The sequence below is a fragment of the Liolophura sinensis genome, chromosome 4 (assembly GCF_032854445.1).
Source record: "Liolophura sinensis isolate JHLJ2023 chromosome 4, CUHK_Ljap_v2, whole genome shotgun sequence".
NCBI classification, from domain to species: domain Eukaryota; kingdom Metazoa; phylum Mollusca; class Polyplacophora; order Chitonida; family Chitonidae; genus Liolophura; species Liolophura sinensis.
In genome coordinates, this window is record NC_088298.1 from 12,526,897 (window position 1) to 12,544,012 (window position 17,116).

At 40.1% G+C, this 17,116-nt stretch overlaps 1 protein-coding gene across 1 annotated transcript; it reads left to right on the top strand.

The window, feature by feature from the left end:
- Positions 1-444: 444 nt before the first annotated feature.
- On the top strand, positions 445-5,785 carry LOC135464771 (beta-1,3-galactosyl-O-glycosyl-glycoprotein beta-1,6-N-acetylglucosaminyltransferase-like). The gene is made up of 2 exons (XM_064742316.1): positions 445-1,776; positions 4,484-5,785. Exons 1-2 carry the CDS (start codon positions 660-662, stop codon positions 4,771-4,773), a joined length of 1,407 nt encoding a protein of 468 aa, XP_064598386.1. The 5' UTR covers positions 445-659; the 3' UTR covers positions 4,774-5,785.
- The last annotated feature ends 11,331 nt before the right edge of the window (positions 5,786-17,116 follow it).

A 17,116-nucleotide genomic window follows, 5' to 3' on the forward strand; every position in this document is an offset into this window, starting at 1 on the left:
GTTTTGTATGAACTCTGTAAGCTCAGTATTCACCTTGTATGTTCTGTATGGACTCTGTAAGCTCAGTAAGGACCTTGTAAGCTTGGTTCTTCCATTACAAAAAGTTAATGACAATGGCTGTGAATAAAAGGTGAGAACAATACACCAATGAATGAATAGCGGATTACTCCTTTCATCCTTGGATAAGAATGTTTCTGTATGGAATCATTTAAAAATACCTTGATAAGTTAACAAACCAGAGGTTTCAGTACATCACAGGAATACGAGAGATAAAGATTGTCCTTGTTAAGTCTCCACATTGTGGGAACCGTGTTCAAGTTTTTAACCTTAGTTTGTTTGTTTTTGTTTTTTTTTTTCAGTGTAGTTAAAGGCACTTGTTGTGACAAGGTTCCCAATACCAAAGCATCGGTGAACCTTGTGTCACTGGTTCGAATATACAACTGCCTCTTGACAAACCGTACACACTTGACAAATTTGTTCGGAATTTCTTTGTGGCAAAGATCCTGGTGTCCATGTGGTGACAAGTTCAGCTTAACTTCCACAATATCATCCGCGGATATCAAGGTGACATCGTCCGTGCTAATCATCCGGTGACAACATTCAGCGTAACTTGGAAGCGATATCCTCCGCGGTGTCCCCCGGAGTCGTCCCACAGGAATATGTTGTTACGATGGTTAAGGCGGATCCTTTGGGGTCTTCTGATGATTACTCTGTGTGTTTTTGGTCTCCTCAGTTCATATACTTTAAGCAAGCAACGTCTATTTGGACTTGCTCAGAGACAGCTTCAAGGACCACCCGCTGTGCATGTAGCCGGCCGAAAGTTGTTCACGCAGGCAATTCCAAACGTTTTAAGTACGCCCAAAACGTACCATAGTAATGAGACGGAAAGCATAAATTCCGTCTTAGAACCTCAACGTACGAACACAATCAACTGTCTGAAGCTTTTTAAAGGCGACAAAAACGAGACAGCAAAATCTAAGTGGCTGATTAAGTCCAAACCTTTTAAGCCTGTACCTTATCAAGCATTCATCAATACAACAAAACGTTGTGATCTTTTTCGTGTTGCTAGGAACTACACCGAGCACGTGTCCGACGAGGAGGAAAGCTTTCCATTGGCCTTCAGCATTGTTATCCACAAAAGTGTTGAACAATTTGAGAGACTACTTCGTGCCTTATACAGACCAAACAATTATTACTGCGTTCATGTGGACAGAAAGGCTTCCAACGCCTTCCATATGGCCATTAAAAGTTTAGCAGACTGTTTTGATAACGTGTTCGTTGCGGCAAAACTAGAAGTAGTCGTTTATGCGGGATTCACGCGTTTACAGGCGGACATTAATTGCATGCAAGAATTGCGACAGAATTTCTCTGACTGGAAGTATGTACTGAATCTGGCGGGTTCGGAAATGCCTCTGAAAACAAATTTTGAAATGGTGCAGATTTTAAAACTCTACAACGGTACTAATCTTGTGGGGAAAAATATGAGAGCCTTAAACCCATGGAGGTGGAAAAACAGATACGAAACAGTTGTGACGGAGGGACGGGGACATATCGTAAAAAGAGACAATTCCAATACCCCTCCGCCGTACCACCTCAATATCACCAAAGGAAGTGCTTACGCTGTATTAAGTAGGGCACTGATTGACTACATTTTCACAGATCCAGTTCCACTAGCGTTTTTAGAATGGAGTAAGTCTACATACAGTCCCGACGAACAGTTCTGGGCAACACTAAACAACGTAGAACATAATCCAGGTCTGGCCACCCCTGGCGGAAGTAAGTCACAGCCATTTTTCTTATTTCCCTTTCTGAAAGTCTTGATGTTTTTCTTTCTCGTAATTCGTCGTAACGTGCTGAACTAACCTTTTTTATTCAACAGATTTTACCATATTTTTCATATGATAATGCAAAAAATGCAAATCAACTGGAAGATCCAAGAAAAGTTAATTGTGACAATCTTGTGAAATCTGCATGGTGAGAATAATGCTCGAGGAGCTTATTCTTTTCCAGGTGAATGGAATTTTGGGAAGTATTACAGCAAATTGCTGAACAATATACAATACACATCTACACATAAATGTTTATTTATTGATTTATTGATATATTGATTTATTTATTTAGTTATTTATTTCACTAGTGTTTTACGCCGTACTCAAGAATATTTCACTTATACGACGGCGGCCAGAATTATGGTGGGAGGAAACCGGGCAGAGCCGGGTGAAAACCCACCACCATCCGCAGGTTACTGAAAGACCTTCCCACATACGGCCGGAGAGGAAGCCAACATAAACATGTATAAATGTATACCCTACACGTGCAATTCTCTACGTATAAGGATACATACATACATTAATACAGATGCTAAACAGTAAAGAAACGTGGGAGTACAAGGCATCCCTTATTTTAAATACACTTCAACCCGTTTTGCATACAAATGAGGAATGTCATAATAAGACAAAATTGCGGTTTCATGCTCCACCATACGCTTATGTAACGGTTTTATATCACACCGTTTATACTGCAGTGATCCTTCTTACTTGTCTTTTGCTGTCAGTCATTAAGGAAACTTTTATTTGATTGGATACTTCAAGGAACGATGGGTTGCTTGGTGTCTGACTCCGTACTTAACAATGTTGGCTTTATACTTGACGGCGGTCAAGTTTAGGGACAGAGGACACTGAAGTCTCCGAGTTGGATGTATCAAGCTAAAGCGCGGTGTAGTGGATTGGCCTTTGTCTGGAGAGAAAAATGTACCCTGCAGCCTAAAGGACATTTTGTGTGAATAAATTTCAACAACTGGGTTTGTTCAACACATTGAATTCTCACCATTTTCGACAGTATTGCAGTCAAGAAGGCAGTCAGCTTTTGTTAGTAGATTAAAGTGAACCGCCGAGAGTAAACCATGGGTCTTTGATCAAAAATAAAGCTCATGCGTGATATAGCGGTGGAGGAAAAAACTAATGTACAGCCATTACGCAACCCCACCAGCATTTACCTGTTGGCGGAAAGGCACGTAATTCTGGCTATACAAAAGACAAAAACAGAATGACAGAAAACAGAATACTGATACTGATTTACAGGAATATTTTATTATACACATAATAAAGATGCACCCCAAAAAATGATGATAAGTTAAGCTGGAAACAACAAATGTCGTTCAATAGAGCCTAAAGCTCGTATAATCGCCATTTGGGAGTGGAAAGTCTCCCGAAGCTGTGAAACTGCACATGAAAGCAGAACTCTTCGCACTTCCTTCGCACTGCACACGATGTACAATAGTTAATAGTATGTGAGCGACGTTATCTGATGTTTCATTGTAAGCTGAGAGTGACTTCCCTTTGTATTATTTGCCGTGAGCTATAGAGGCGCTAGGAGTACTCGATTGCTGTGTAACACCAGACCTGTCCAGTCTTACTGGGGATAGCGGTTACCCAAACCCTACGGCTAAACACGTTAAGAGAGTGAAATTTCACACCTGTAATACAAATGATAAAGTATAAATGACAGCAATTTAAGACACAGATATTATAAACATACAAACTTGCTTTCAACAAACTGTTTTTTCCACAGTTGTTTCACTCTCGGCGTCATGCTGTTCGAACTGATACGGCAGAATATCCATTTTCCTGTCATATAAAATCCACATTTTGCTTGCACTGCAAACCTAAGATATTTCTTCCACGTAATGCATAAAACACTCTGCGCCAGAGCAGACTGTACGGCTAGAATCGCTGTCTGAACCGGAGCTTGTCTCTTGTTGTGTCAATGAGATCCTCCATTTTGAAAGTGTTTGATTACTGCGATGACGTCACAGCTCTGCTTGGTGTTTGTAAAGTTCAAATATGGGTGCCAAGTACTCTGGTTGTTAATACACTCAGTAAGAATATTTACTTTTATATAGCATTTAGCACATGGAATATACGTGCCCAGCGTTTTGTTAAAGAAATAATTGGTGTTTTGGATGACCTTTCATCAGACTCCGGACCACAGGCAGCAAGCGGTACATTCCACCCGTGGTCGACGGGGATCTCGCGAGAGCCATGCACAGGTTTGCGGGAAGGAGTCACTTCACACTGCAGGTCTCGGCTTGACACGAATGTACTTTAGTTATGAAATGATATCATATAGTGTAACTCATAAGTTTTTCCATCGATCTTATGAGTGTATAAGTAACCGATGAATCATATAAAAATGATAAATAATTAATACCGGTAATCAAAAGTCATAAAAAAGTGATAGGTCTTCCCGCAATCTGTTAGCCTTTCTCGCAAATTTCCATAGATCTCTTGAGATTTCTGCATAAGTCGAATACCGATTTTTAGGCCTTAGCCTTACACAGGACTGAATTCTTGGTTCCAGGCGCTCACCAAACAAATGTTGTATAATCAAGCGGTCATCTTGGCTTGTCTGAAACATGTTGTTTACAACGAGACTAATTTGTTCTGTAGATTTTGTAAAATAAAGTTGTTGTTTCTCGTTACAGACCCGTGTCCTGGTACTAGTTACATGCAGAGAGCCGTTCTGTGGTACTCTCCTGACTGCCATGGTAAGAATGTGCGCTCTGTATGCGTGTTTGGAGCGGGTGATCTCCCCTGGATTATTCAGCGTCCGGAGTTTGTGGTCAACAAGTTTGATCTGAGTGTAGACTACATAGCTTATCAATGCGTGGAAGAACTGCTCCGAGTTCGAGCCACACACAGTGCCCCCTGGGACATCGAACATCATAAACAATACGTCGATTCTCACAGTGGTAAGAGCTGCCCACTATCGTGACAGGCATGATTACACTGTAGGTGACTGGAACAAGCAGGGTGAACAAACGGCCGTGTACAAACGGTTTGATATGTTACAAAAATTGCAATGTGTTCTTACCCGAAATAATGTCCTATTTGAATACTAGACAATTTTAGTCACTTTGACTGAGACTGAGGCTAATGCATTGTATTACTGTGTTATCAGACATTACATTTGTTACATGCTGTCTTAATTTTATTTACTCGAGTAAAACTTTTCATTTTAATCTGTGGGCAACTATTAAATGGTTAAATAAGCAAAACTGATGATGAATAAGATCTGGTGTACAAACGGCCATGTACAAACGGGTTGATATGTTACAAAAATTGCAATGTGTTCATACCCGAAATAATGTCCTATTTGAATACTTAGTCACTCTGACTGAGTACATTGTATTTTATGTACTCGAGTAAAACTTTTCATCCTAATCTGTGGGCAACTATTAAATGGTTAAATAAACAAAACTGATGATGAATAAGGTCTGGTGTACAAACGGCCGTGTACAAGAGGGTTATGTTACAAAAATTGCAATGTGTTCATACGCGAAGTAATGTGCTATTTGAATACTGGACAATATTAGTCACTTTGACTGAGGCTAATACATTGTATTACTGTGTTATCAGACATTACATTTGTTACATGCTGTCTTAATTTTATTTAATCGAGTAAAACTTTTCATTTTAATGTGTGGGCAACTATTAAGTGGTTAAATAAACAAAACTGATGATGAATAAGGTCTGGTGTACAAACGGCTGTGTACAAGAGGGTTGATATGTTACAAAAATTGCAAAGTGTTCATACCAGAAATAATGTGCTATTTAAATACTGGACAATTTTAGTCACTTTGACTGAGACTGAGGCTAATACATTGTATTACTGTGTTATCAGACATTACATTTGTTACATCTTGTCTGAAATTTATTTACTCGAGTAAAACTTTTCATTTTAATCTGTGGGCAACAAGTAAATGGTTAAATAAGCAGAAGCGATGATGAATAAGGTCTGGTGTTATAAATTAAACAAACTTCATTTTTGATCATTTTATCGTTTTTCTAATCTTAGGCAGACTATGGTAACACAATGGCAGACCATGGAAACACTAACATGAAGCCTACATGAAGACTACTCATATGAAGCCTAGTCACATGAAGCCTACATGAAGCCTACACTGTCTAGGAAAACAGTTCGATTTATTTTCATGGAATGTTTACATGCCTTTTAAACATCGGATTATCCGGTGGTCTGTTCAAACTCAGTGGGTATCAATGGCGTCACATCCCCGTCTTTTGTTTGGGCAGGTATTTCCAGAAGCCTACCAAACGGTGTGTACCATGCGGCAAAAACCTAATGTCAGTGGTTAAAATATTGTCTGTCATAAAAGGCGATCGTGGATTTCAATTTTTCAAATGCATTGATGGAATAATCCTAAAGAAAAAACGAATCGAACTATTTCTTCGGAGAGTGTATAATAGTCTTTCGACAGAAATATATTTTATGTTAGCTATATTTTATTCACCTTTAATTGATTTCTTCGATCGACACTAAAATCCAAAATAACGCCAAAAAGATTTTGCCTATATCCTATTCTTGACCAGGCGGAAGGCTGTATGACGGAAGACTGTATGATGAAGGATGGTATGATGGAAGGCTGTATCACGAAAGACTGTACGACAGAAGACTGTTTGACGGAAGACGGTATGGTGGAAGGCTGTGTCTTCGAGGGCTGTATGGCGGAAGAACGTATGACGGAAGACTGTATAACAGAAAACTGTTTGACGGAAGGCTGTATGATGGAGGGCTGTATGACGGAAGGCTGTTTGACGGAAGACTGTATGACGGAAGGCTGTATGACAGAAGACGGTATGATGGAATGCTGCGTGATGGAGGGCCGCATGACGGAAAGCTGTATGACAGAAGACGATATGACGGAAGGCTGTATGGCAGAAGACTGTATAAAGGCTGCTTGACGGAAGGCTGTATGACAGATAGTTGTATAACGGAAGGCTGTATGACAGAAGACGGTATGATGGAATGTTGTATGATGGAGGGCTGTATGATGGAAGGCTGTATGACAGAAGACTGTATGACGGAAGGCTGTATGGCAGAAGACTGTATGACAGAGGGTTTATAACGGAAGGATGTATGTCAAGACTCTATGACAGAAGGCTGTGTAATGGAGGGCTGTATGACAGAAGGCTGTATGATGGAGGACTGTATGACGGCAGGCTATGTAACAGTAGGATATATTATGGAAGACTGTATGATGGAAGGCTGTATGATGGCAGGCTATGAAACGGTAGGATGTATTAAGGAAAACTGTATGATGGAAAGGTCTATGATGGAGGGCTGTATGACAGAAGACTCTATGATGGAGGGCTGTATGACAGAAGACTGTGATGGAGGGCTGTATGACAGAAGACTGTATGACCAAAAGCTGTATGACGGAAGGCTGTTTAACGGAAGGCTGTTTGACGTAAGGTTGTATGATGGCAGGCTATGTAACGGTAGTATGTATTACGGAATTATGAGGGAAGACTGTATGACGGAAAGCTGTATGGAGGAACGGTGTATGACAGAAGACTGTATGACGGAAGGATGTGTGATGAAGGGCTGTATGACAGAAGACTGTTTGGCGGAAGGCTTACGGAAGGCTGTATGATGGCTGGCTATGTAAGGGTACGATGTATTACGGAAGACTGTATGACGGAAGGCGTGTGATGGAGGGCTGTATGACAGAAGACTCTATGATAGAGGGCTGTATGACAGAAGACTGTATGACGGAAGGCTGTATGATGGAAGGCTATGTAACTGTAGGATGTATAACAGAAGGCTGTATGACAGAAGACTCTATGACGGAAGGCTGTGTGATGGAGGGCTGTATGACAGAAGACTTTATGATGGAGGGCTGTATGACAGAAGACTGTATGACGGAAGGCTGTGTGATGGAGGGCTAAATGACAGAAGACTTTATGATGGAGGGCTGTATGACAGAAGACTGTTGGATGGAAGGCTGACGGAAGGCTGTATGACGGAAGGCTTTATGATGGCAGGTTATGTAAGGGTAGGATGTATTACGGAAGACTATATGATGGAAGGCTATAATGACGGTAGGATTTATTACGGAATGTACTCCCCAATTAAACCCCAATTTATATATTGATTGATTGCTGTTTAAATCCATACACAAGGAATGTCCGCTTGTATGCAAGACCGCGGTCAGGTTAATGGAAAGAGGGAACCGGAGAGTCCGGAGTAAACCACAAACCTTTCACTGATACACCTCGAAAAAGTGGCGGGGGAAACAGTGGCACCGCTATTCAAACAAGCGATTTGATTATTCAAGGGCCTTTTAGACGACGCGATCTGGCATAACAACAATCCGAGCCAGAGAACGTATTGTCTAATCGTGAGTCTCCATCATTCTGGTCTGGTAATGTGCCAAGAGTTATGGGCTGTTGTGGTGAAGTAATGGTGTCGTGAAAGACGTTATCCTCATCGTGTCATGGTGCTTTTTCATCGTATCATTTAGACATAAGCAGTTTTTTGTATATATAAACATTAAGAACATTGGCCTGAAGTAGGCATATTTCAGGAAGCCTTACCCTTAAGTACAGACATGACAGTCATACTTGTCACTATGTTCTTGAATAAAACATGGGTGATTTATTTATTTATTTATTTGATTTGGTGTTTTACGCCGTACTCAAGAATATTTCACTAATGCGATGGCAGTCAGCATTATGGTGGGAGGAAACTGGGCAGAGCCCAGGGGAAACCCACGACCATCCGTAGGTTGCTGTCAAACCTTCCCACGTACGGCCGGAGAGGAAGCCAGCATAAGCTGAACTCACACCGACCGCAAAACATGGGTGATATGAACAGCGCTAAACAATCTCAAGCCAATAAGACGAGTTAATTCCAAGTCATTGTGTCATTATTTCCGATTAGCTAAGAACTCTCTATGTTTCTAAAATATCAAATGCATGTTTAGGGTTGATAGGCTGAAAACTGAAAACAACTTGCACGGAGTAGAACTTTGATTTGATTGACGTGAAATAGTACAATTAGGATATGGTCGTCTGGGTTCGATTTACATTTAAGCTCCATGAGTACATGATTGTTGTTTACGGCCACTTTCCTAAGAACCTGTGAACTGCTTGATATTTAGGAACAGAAATATGCTTAGGAAATAATACTTCAGTAGAATTAGGATAATGACACTTCACTACACTTAGGATGATGACACTTCAGTGCACTTAGGATGATGACACTTTAGAACACTTAGGATGATGACACTTCAGTAGATTGGCATACGGATGATACATGTATGTCCGTAGACTTAGGGGGTGCGACTTTAGTAGACTTAGGGGTGATACATGTATGTCAGTAGACTTAGGTTGTGCCACTTTAATAGACTTTTGGGTGATACGTGTATGTCAGTAGACTTAGGGGTGATACATGTATGTCCGTAGACTTAGGGCCTGCGACTTTAGTAGACTTATGGGTGATACATGTATGTCTGTAGACTTAGTGGGTGATACATGTATGTCTGTAGACTTAGTGGGTGCCACTTTAGTAGACTTATGGGTGATACATGTATGTCAGTGGACTTAGGTTGTGCCACTTTAGTAGACTTATGGGTGATACATGTATGACTGTAGACTTAGTGTGTGCCAGTTTAGTAGACTTATGGGTGATACATGTATGTCAGTAGACTTAGTGTGTGCCAGTTTAGTAGACTTATGGGTGATACATGTATGTCAGTAGACTTAGTGTGTGCCAGTTTATTAGACTTATGGGTGATACATGTATGTCTGTAGACTTAGTGTGTGCCAGTTTAGTAGACTTATGGGTGATACATGTATGTCTGTAGACTTAGTGTGTGCCAGTTTAGTAGACTTATGGGTGATACATGTATGTCAGTAGACTTAGTGTGTGCCAGTTTAGTAGACTTATGGGTGATACATGTATGCCAGTAGACTTAGTGTGTGCCAGTTTAGTAGACTTATGGGTGATACATGTATGTCAGTAGACTTAGGACAGATAAGCAGATACAGGCATATCGAAGTGGAAAAAAGAGGAAAAAAGACTGTTAAGTTATAAAGATTGAAATGGCTTTAGTTTGAGTGAGTGAGTGAGTGAGTGCATGGGGTTTAACGTCGTGCTTAACAATTCATATGACGACAAACGAACCCTTAGAGTGTATGTGATGTACCTCCTTTTTGCAGGACGAATTGCCACCCTTCTTTTGTCTAGTGCTGCTTCACTCAGACGACTTATCGAAGGTAAGTAAGTCGCTTCTCTTTTCGTTACCTTTAGCCCGAAACTTGTTCGACAGCTTTATATACCAGCATACACTCTCCTTTATGGAGACCCTCATATACCACGGATAAAAGAATGACTTGTTCGACAGCTTTGTATATCAGCCGTCACTCTCTAAGGAGAACCTCATATGCCAAAGATAAAATAATGACTTGTTCGACAACTTTATATACCAGAGATCACCCTCTTTTATAGAGACCCTCATATACCACGGATAAAATGATGGGTTGTTCGACAGCTTCATATATTAGCGATCACTCTCCTTTATGGAGACCCTCATATACCACGGATAAAATAATGACCTGTTCCACAGCTTTATATACCAGCGATCTCTGTCCTTTATGGAGACCCTCATATACCATGGATAAAATAATGACTTGTTCGACAGCTTTATATACCACCGATCACCCTCCTTTATGGAGACCCTCAAATACCACGGATAAAATAATGTTTTGTCCGGCAGCTTTATATACCAGCGATCAACCTCCTTTTTGGTTATCTCATATACCACGGATAAAATAATGTCTTGTTCGACAGCTTTATACACCAGCGATCACTCTACTTTTTGGTGACCTCATATACCACGGATAAAATAATGACTTGTTCGACAACTTTATATACCAGCGATCACCCTCTTTTATGGAGACCCTCATATAACACGGATAAAATATTAGCTTGTTCGACAGCATTATATTCCAGCGGTCACTCTCCTTTATGGAGACCCTCATATACCACGGATAAAATAATGGCTTGTCCGACAGTTTTATATACTAGCGATCACTCTCCTTTATGGAGACCCTCATATACCACGGATAAAATAATGACCTGTTCCACAGCTTTATATACCAGCGATCTCTGTCCTTTATGGAGACCCTCATATACCACGGATAAAATAATGGGTTGTTCGACAGCTTCATATATTAGCGATCACTCTCCTTTACGGAGACCCTCATATAGCACGGATAAAATAATGGCTTTTCCGACAGCTTTATAGAGAAGCTGTCACTCTTCCTTATGGAGACCCTCATATACCACGAATAAAATAATGGCTTGTTCGAAAACTTTATATACCAGCGGTCACTCTTTTTTAAGGAGACCCTCATATACCACGGATTAAATAATGTCTTGTTTGACAGCTTTGTATATTAGCGATCACTCTCCTTTATGGAGACCCTCATACACCAAAAATAAAAAAATGACTTGTTCGACAGCTTTATATACCCGCTGTCACTCTCCTTTATGGAGACCCTCATATACCACGGATAAAATATTGGCTTGTTCGACAGCTTTATATACCAGCGATCACTCTCCTTTATGGAGACCCTCATATACCACGGATTAAATAATGTCTTGTTCGACAGTTTTATATACTAGCGATCACTCTCCTTTATGAAGACCCTCATATACCACGGATAAAATAATGACTTGTTCGACAGCTTTATATACCAGCTTTTACTGTCCTTTATGGAGATCCTCATATACCACGGATAAAATAATTTCTTGTTCGACAGATTTATGTACCAGCCGTCACTCTCCTTTATGGAGATCCTTATATACGACGGATAAAATAATGACTTGTTCTACAGCTTTATGTACCAGCGGTCACTCTCCTCTATATAGACTCTCATATAGCACGGATAAAATAACGACTTGTTCGACAGCTTCATATACCAGCGATCACTCTCCTTAATTGAGACCCACATAAACCACGGATAAAATAATGGCTTGCTCGACAGCTTTATATACCAGCGATCACTCTCCTTTATGGAGACCCTCATATACCACGGATTAAATAATGTCTTGTTCGATAGTTTTATATACTAGCGATCACTCTCCTTTATGGAGACCCTCATATACCACGGATAAAATAATGACTTGTTCGACAGCTTTATATACCAGCGTTTACTGTCCTTTATGGAGATCCTCATATACCACGGATAAAATAATTCCTTGTTCGACAGCTTTATATACCAGCCGTCACTCTCCTTTATGGAGATCCTTATATACCACGGATAAAATAATGGCTTGTTCTACAGCTTTATGTACCAGCGGTCACTCTCCTCTATATAGACCCTCATATACCACGGATAAAATAACGACTTGTTCGACAGCTTCATATACCAGCGATCACTCTCCTTAATTGAGACCCACATAAACCACGGATAAAATAATGGCTTGTTCGACAGCTTTATATACCAGCGATCACTCTCCTCTATATAGACCCTCATATACCACGGATAAAATAATGACTTGTTCGACAGCTTCATATACCAGCGATCACTCTCCTTTATGGAGACCCTCATATACCACGGATAAAATAATGACTTGTTCGACAGCTTTATATACCAGAGATCACCCTCTTTTATAGACCCTCATATACCACGGATATAATAATGTCTTGTTCGAAAGCTTTATATATCAGCGATCACTCTCCTTTACGGAGATCCTCATATTCCACGGATAAAATAATGGCTTGTTCGACAGCTTTATACACCAGCGATCACTCTCCTTTATGAAGAGCGTCATACACCACGGATAAAATAATGGCTTGTTCGACAGCATTATATATTAGCGATCACTCTCATTTATGGAGACCCTCATATACCACGGATAAAATAATGACTTGTTCGGCAACTTTATATATTAGATATCACCCTCTTTTATAGGGACCCTCATATACCAAGGATAAAATAATGGTTTGTTTGACAGCTTCATATATTAGCGATCACTCTCCTTTATGGAGACCCTCATATACCACGGATAAAATAATGACTTGTTCCACAGCTTTATATACCAGCGATCACCCTCTTTTATAGAGACCCTCATATACCACGGATAAAATAATGGCTTGTTCGACAGCTTTATATACCAACGATCAGTCTCCTTTATGGAGACCCTCATATACCACGGATAAAATAATGGCTTGTTCGACAACTTTATATACCAGAGATCACCCTCTTTTATAGAGACGCTCATATCCCACGGATAAAATAATGGGTTGTTCGACAGCTTCATATATTAGCGATCACTCTCCTTAATTGAGACCCACATAAACCACAGATAAAATAATGGCTTGCTCGACAGCTTTATATACCAGCGACCACTCTCCTTTATGGAGACCCTCATATACCACGAATTAAATAATGTCTTGTTCGACAGTTTTATATACTAGCGATCACTCTCCTTTATGGAGGCCCTCATATACCACGGATAAAATAATGACTTGTTCGACAGCTTTATATACCAGCGTTTACTGTCCTTTATGGAGATTCTCATATACCACGGATAAAATAATTCCTTGTTCGACAGCTTTATATACCAGCCGTCACTCTCCTTTATGGAGATCCTTATATACCACGGATAAAATAATGGCTTGTTCTACAGCTTTATGTACCAGCGGTCACTCTCCTCTATATAGACCCTCATATACCACGGATAAAATAACGACTTGTTCGACAGCTTCATATACCAGCGATCACTCTCCTTAATTGAGACCCACATAAACCACGGATAAAATAATGGCTTGTTCGACAGCTTTATATACCAGCGATCACTCTCCTCTATATAGACCCTCATATACCACGGATAAAATAATGACTTGTTCGACAGCTTCATATACCAGCGATCACTCTCCTTTATGGAGACCCTCATATACCACGGATGAAATAATGACCTGTTCGACAGCTTTATATACCAGAGATCACCCTCTTTTATAGAGACCCTCATATACCACGGATATAATAATGTCTTGTTCGAAAGCTTTATATATCAGCGATCACTCTCCTTTACGGAGATCCTCATATTCCACGCATAAAATAATGGCTTGTTCGACAGCTTTATATACCAGCGGTCACTCTCCTTTATGAAGAGCCTCATACACCACGGATAAAATAATGGCTTGTTCGACAGCATTATATATTAGCGATCACTCTCCTTTATGGAGACCCTCATATACCACGGATAAAAAAATGACTTGTTCGGCAACTTTATATTTTAGATATCACCCTCTTTTATAGGGACCCTCATATACCAAAAATAAAATAATGGTTTGTTTGACAGCTTCATATATTAGCGATCACTCTCCTTTATGGAGACCCTCATATACCACGGATAAAATAATGACTTGTTCCACAGCTTTATATACCAGCGATCACCCTCTTTTATAGAGACCCTCATATACCACGGATAAAATAATGGCTTGTTCGACAGCTTTATATACCAACGATCAGTCTCCTTTATGGAGACCCTCATATACCACGGATAAAATAATGGCTTGTTCGACAACTTTATATACCAGAGATCACCCTCTTTTATAAAGACCCTCATATACCACGGATAAAATAATGGGTTGTTCGACAGCTTCATATATTAGCGATCACTCTCCTTTTAATGGAGACCCTCATATAGCACGGATAAAATAATGACTTGTTCGACAGCTTTATAGAGAAGCTGTCACTCTTCCTTATGCAGACCCTCATATACCACGAATAAAATAATGACTTGTTCGAAAACTTTATATACCAGCGGTCACTAATTTTCAAGGAGACCCTCATATACCACGGATTAAATAATGTCTTGTTTGACAGCTTTGTATATTAGCGATCACTCTCCTTTATGGAGACCCTCATACACCACGGATAAAATAATGGCTTGTTCGACAACTTTATATACCAGAGATCACCCTCTTTTATAAAGACCCTCATATACCACGGATAAAATAATGGGTTGTTCGACAGCTTCATATATTAGCGATCACTCTCCTTTTAATGGAGACCCTCATATAGCACGGATAAAATAATGACTTGTTCGACAGCTTTATAGAGAAGCTGTCACTCTTCCTTATGCAGACCCTCATATACCACGAATAAAATAATGACTTGTTCGAAAACTTTATATACCAGCGGTCACTAATTTTCAAGGAGACCCTCATATACCACGGATTAAATAATGTCTTGTTTGACAGCTTTGTATATTAGCGATCACTCTCCTTTATGGAGACCCTCATATACCACGGATAAAATAATTTCTTGTTCGACAGCTTTATAAACCAGCTGTCACTCTCTTTCATGGAGATCCTTATATACCACGGATAAAATAATGACTTGTTCGACAACTTTATATGTTAGCGATCACTCTCCTGTATGGAGATCCTCATATACCACGGATAAAATAATGACTTGTTCGACAGCTTTATATACCAGCGATCACTCTCCTTCTTGGGAACCCTCATATTCCACAGATAAAATAATGTCTTGTTCGACTGCTTTATATACCAGCGATCACTCTCTTTTATAGAGACCCTCATATACCACGGATAAAATAATGTCTTGTTCGACAGCTTTATATACCAGAGATCACTCTCCTCTACCGAGACCCTCATATACCACGGATAAAATAATGACTTTTTCGACAACTTTATATACCAGAGATCACCCTCTTTAATAGAGACCCTCATATACCACGGATAAAATAATGTCTTGTTCGACAGCTTTATATACCAGTCGTCACTCTCCTTTATGGAGACCCTCATATACCACGGATAAAATAATGACTTGTTCGACAACTTTATATATCAGAGATCACCCTCTTTTATAGAGACCCTCATATACCACGGATAAAATAATGGGTTGTTCGACAGCTGCATGAATTAGCGATCCCTCTCCTTTATGGAGACCCTCATATACCACGGATAAAATAATGACTTGTTCGACAGCTTTATATACCAGCGATCACTCTCCTGTATTGAGACCCTCATATACCACGTACAAAACAATGGCTTGTTCGACAACTTTATATATTAGCGATCACTCTCCTTTATGGAGGCCCTCATATACCACGGATAAAATAATGGCTTGTTCGACAGATTCATATACCAGCGGTCACTCTTCTTTATGGAGACCCTCATATAGCACGGATAAAATAATGACTTGTCCGACAGCTTTATCGAGAAGCAGTCACTCTTCCTTATGGAGACCCTCATATACGACGAATAAAATAATGGCTTGTTCGAAAACTTTATATACCAGCGGTCACTCTTTTTTAAGGAGACCCTCATATACCACGGATTAAATAATGTTTTGTTCGACAACTTTGTATATTAGCGATCACTCTCCTTTATGGAGACCCTCATATACCACGGATAAAATAAAGACATCAGTGGAATTGTACTCACATATGGTCAAAAATAAAGAGATTTAAAATGGACAATCTGTCAACGTTCGATTACGTGTACTATTATATATCTACACTGATTCAACCTTCGTAACCACCAACTAACTGAGCATTGCAACAAAATTTGTAGAAGTGTGATGTCTGAAATTACCGACCTATATTTAAAAACTTAATTTCTACTCCAAAGCAAATCTGTGCAAGGAATATTATCCAAATTTGTGCTTTAATTTTTTGGTAAATTTGCTTAAGGACAAACCCTAGGAAAGATAACTTGAGGCAAACTTGTACACAGAAAACAGAATAAACAGAAGGTTTACATTTAGATCTGTGATAATTAGTCTTTCTAAGCCCTACCTTGCGAAGATAGCCCACGACATACGAGAGTCCACTTTGCTGAACTCTTGCTGCCAGCCATGAGGTCGTAACACTTTGTCACCAGTCAACCTTCTGGAGTGGTGAATGGAAAACTCCATGATATTTAAGTTTGATGAAACAGAAACAAGAGCACGCCAAGATATAAAATAGGCCTATCAAAATATTTGAGTTTCAGTATGGAGATATATACATTCGCACACTACAGACAAAAGCATCTCTGTTCAATCTGGTGACGGTGATGGATCCATCTGAATCAGGGATGCGAGGCCTCCGTGGCTCAGTCGGTTAGCGCTGTAGCGCAGCGTAATAAATCAGGAGCCTCTCACCAATGCGGTCGCTGTGAGTTCAAGTCCAGCTCATGCTGGCTTCCTCTCTGGCCGTACATGGGAAGGTCTCTCAGCGACCTGCGGATGGTCGTGGGTTTCCCCCGGGCTGTGCCCGGTTTCCTCCCATC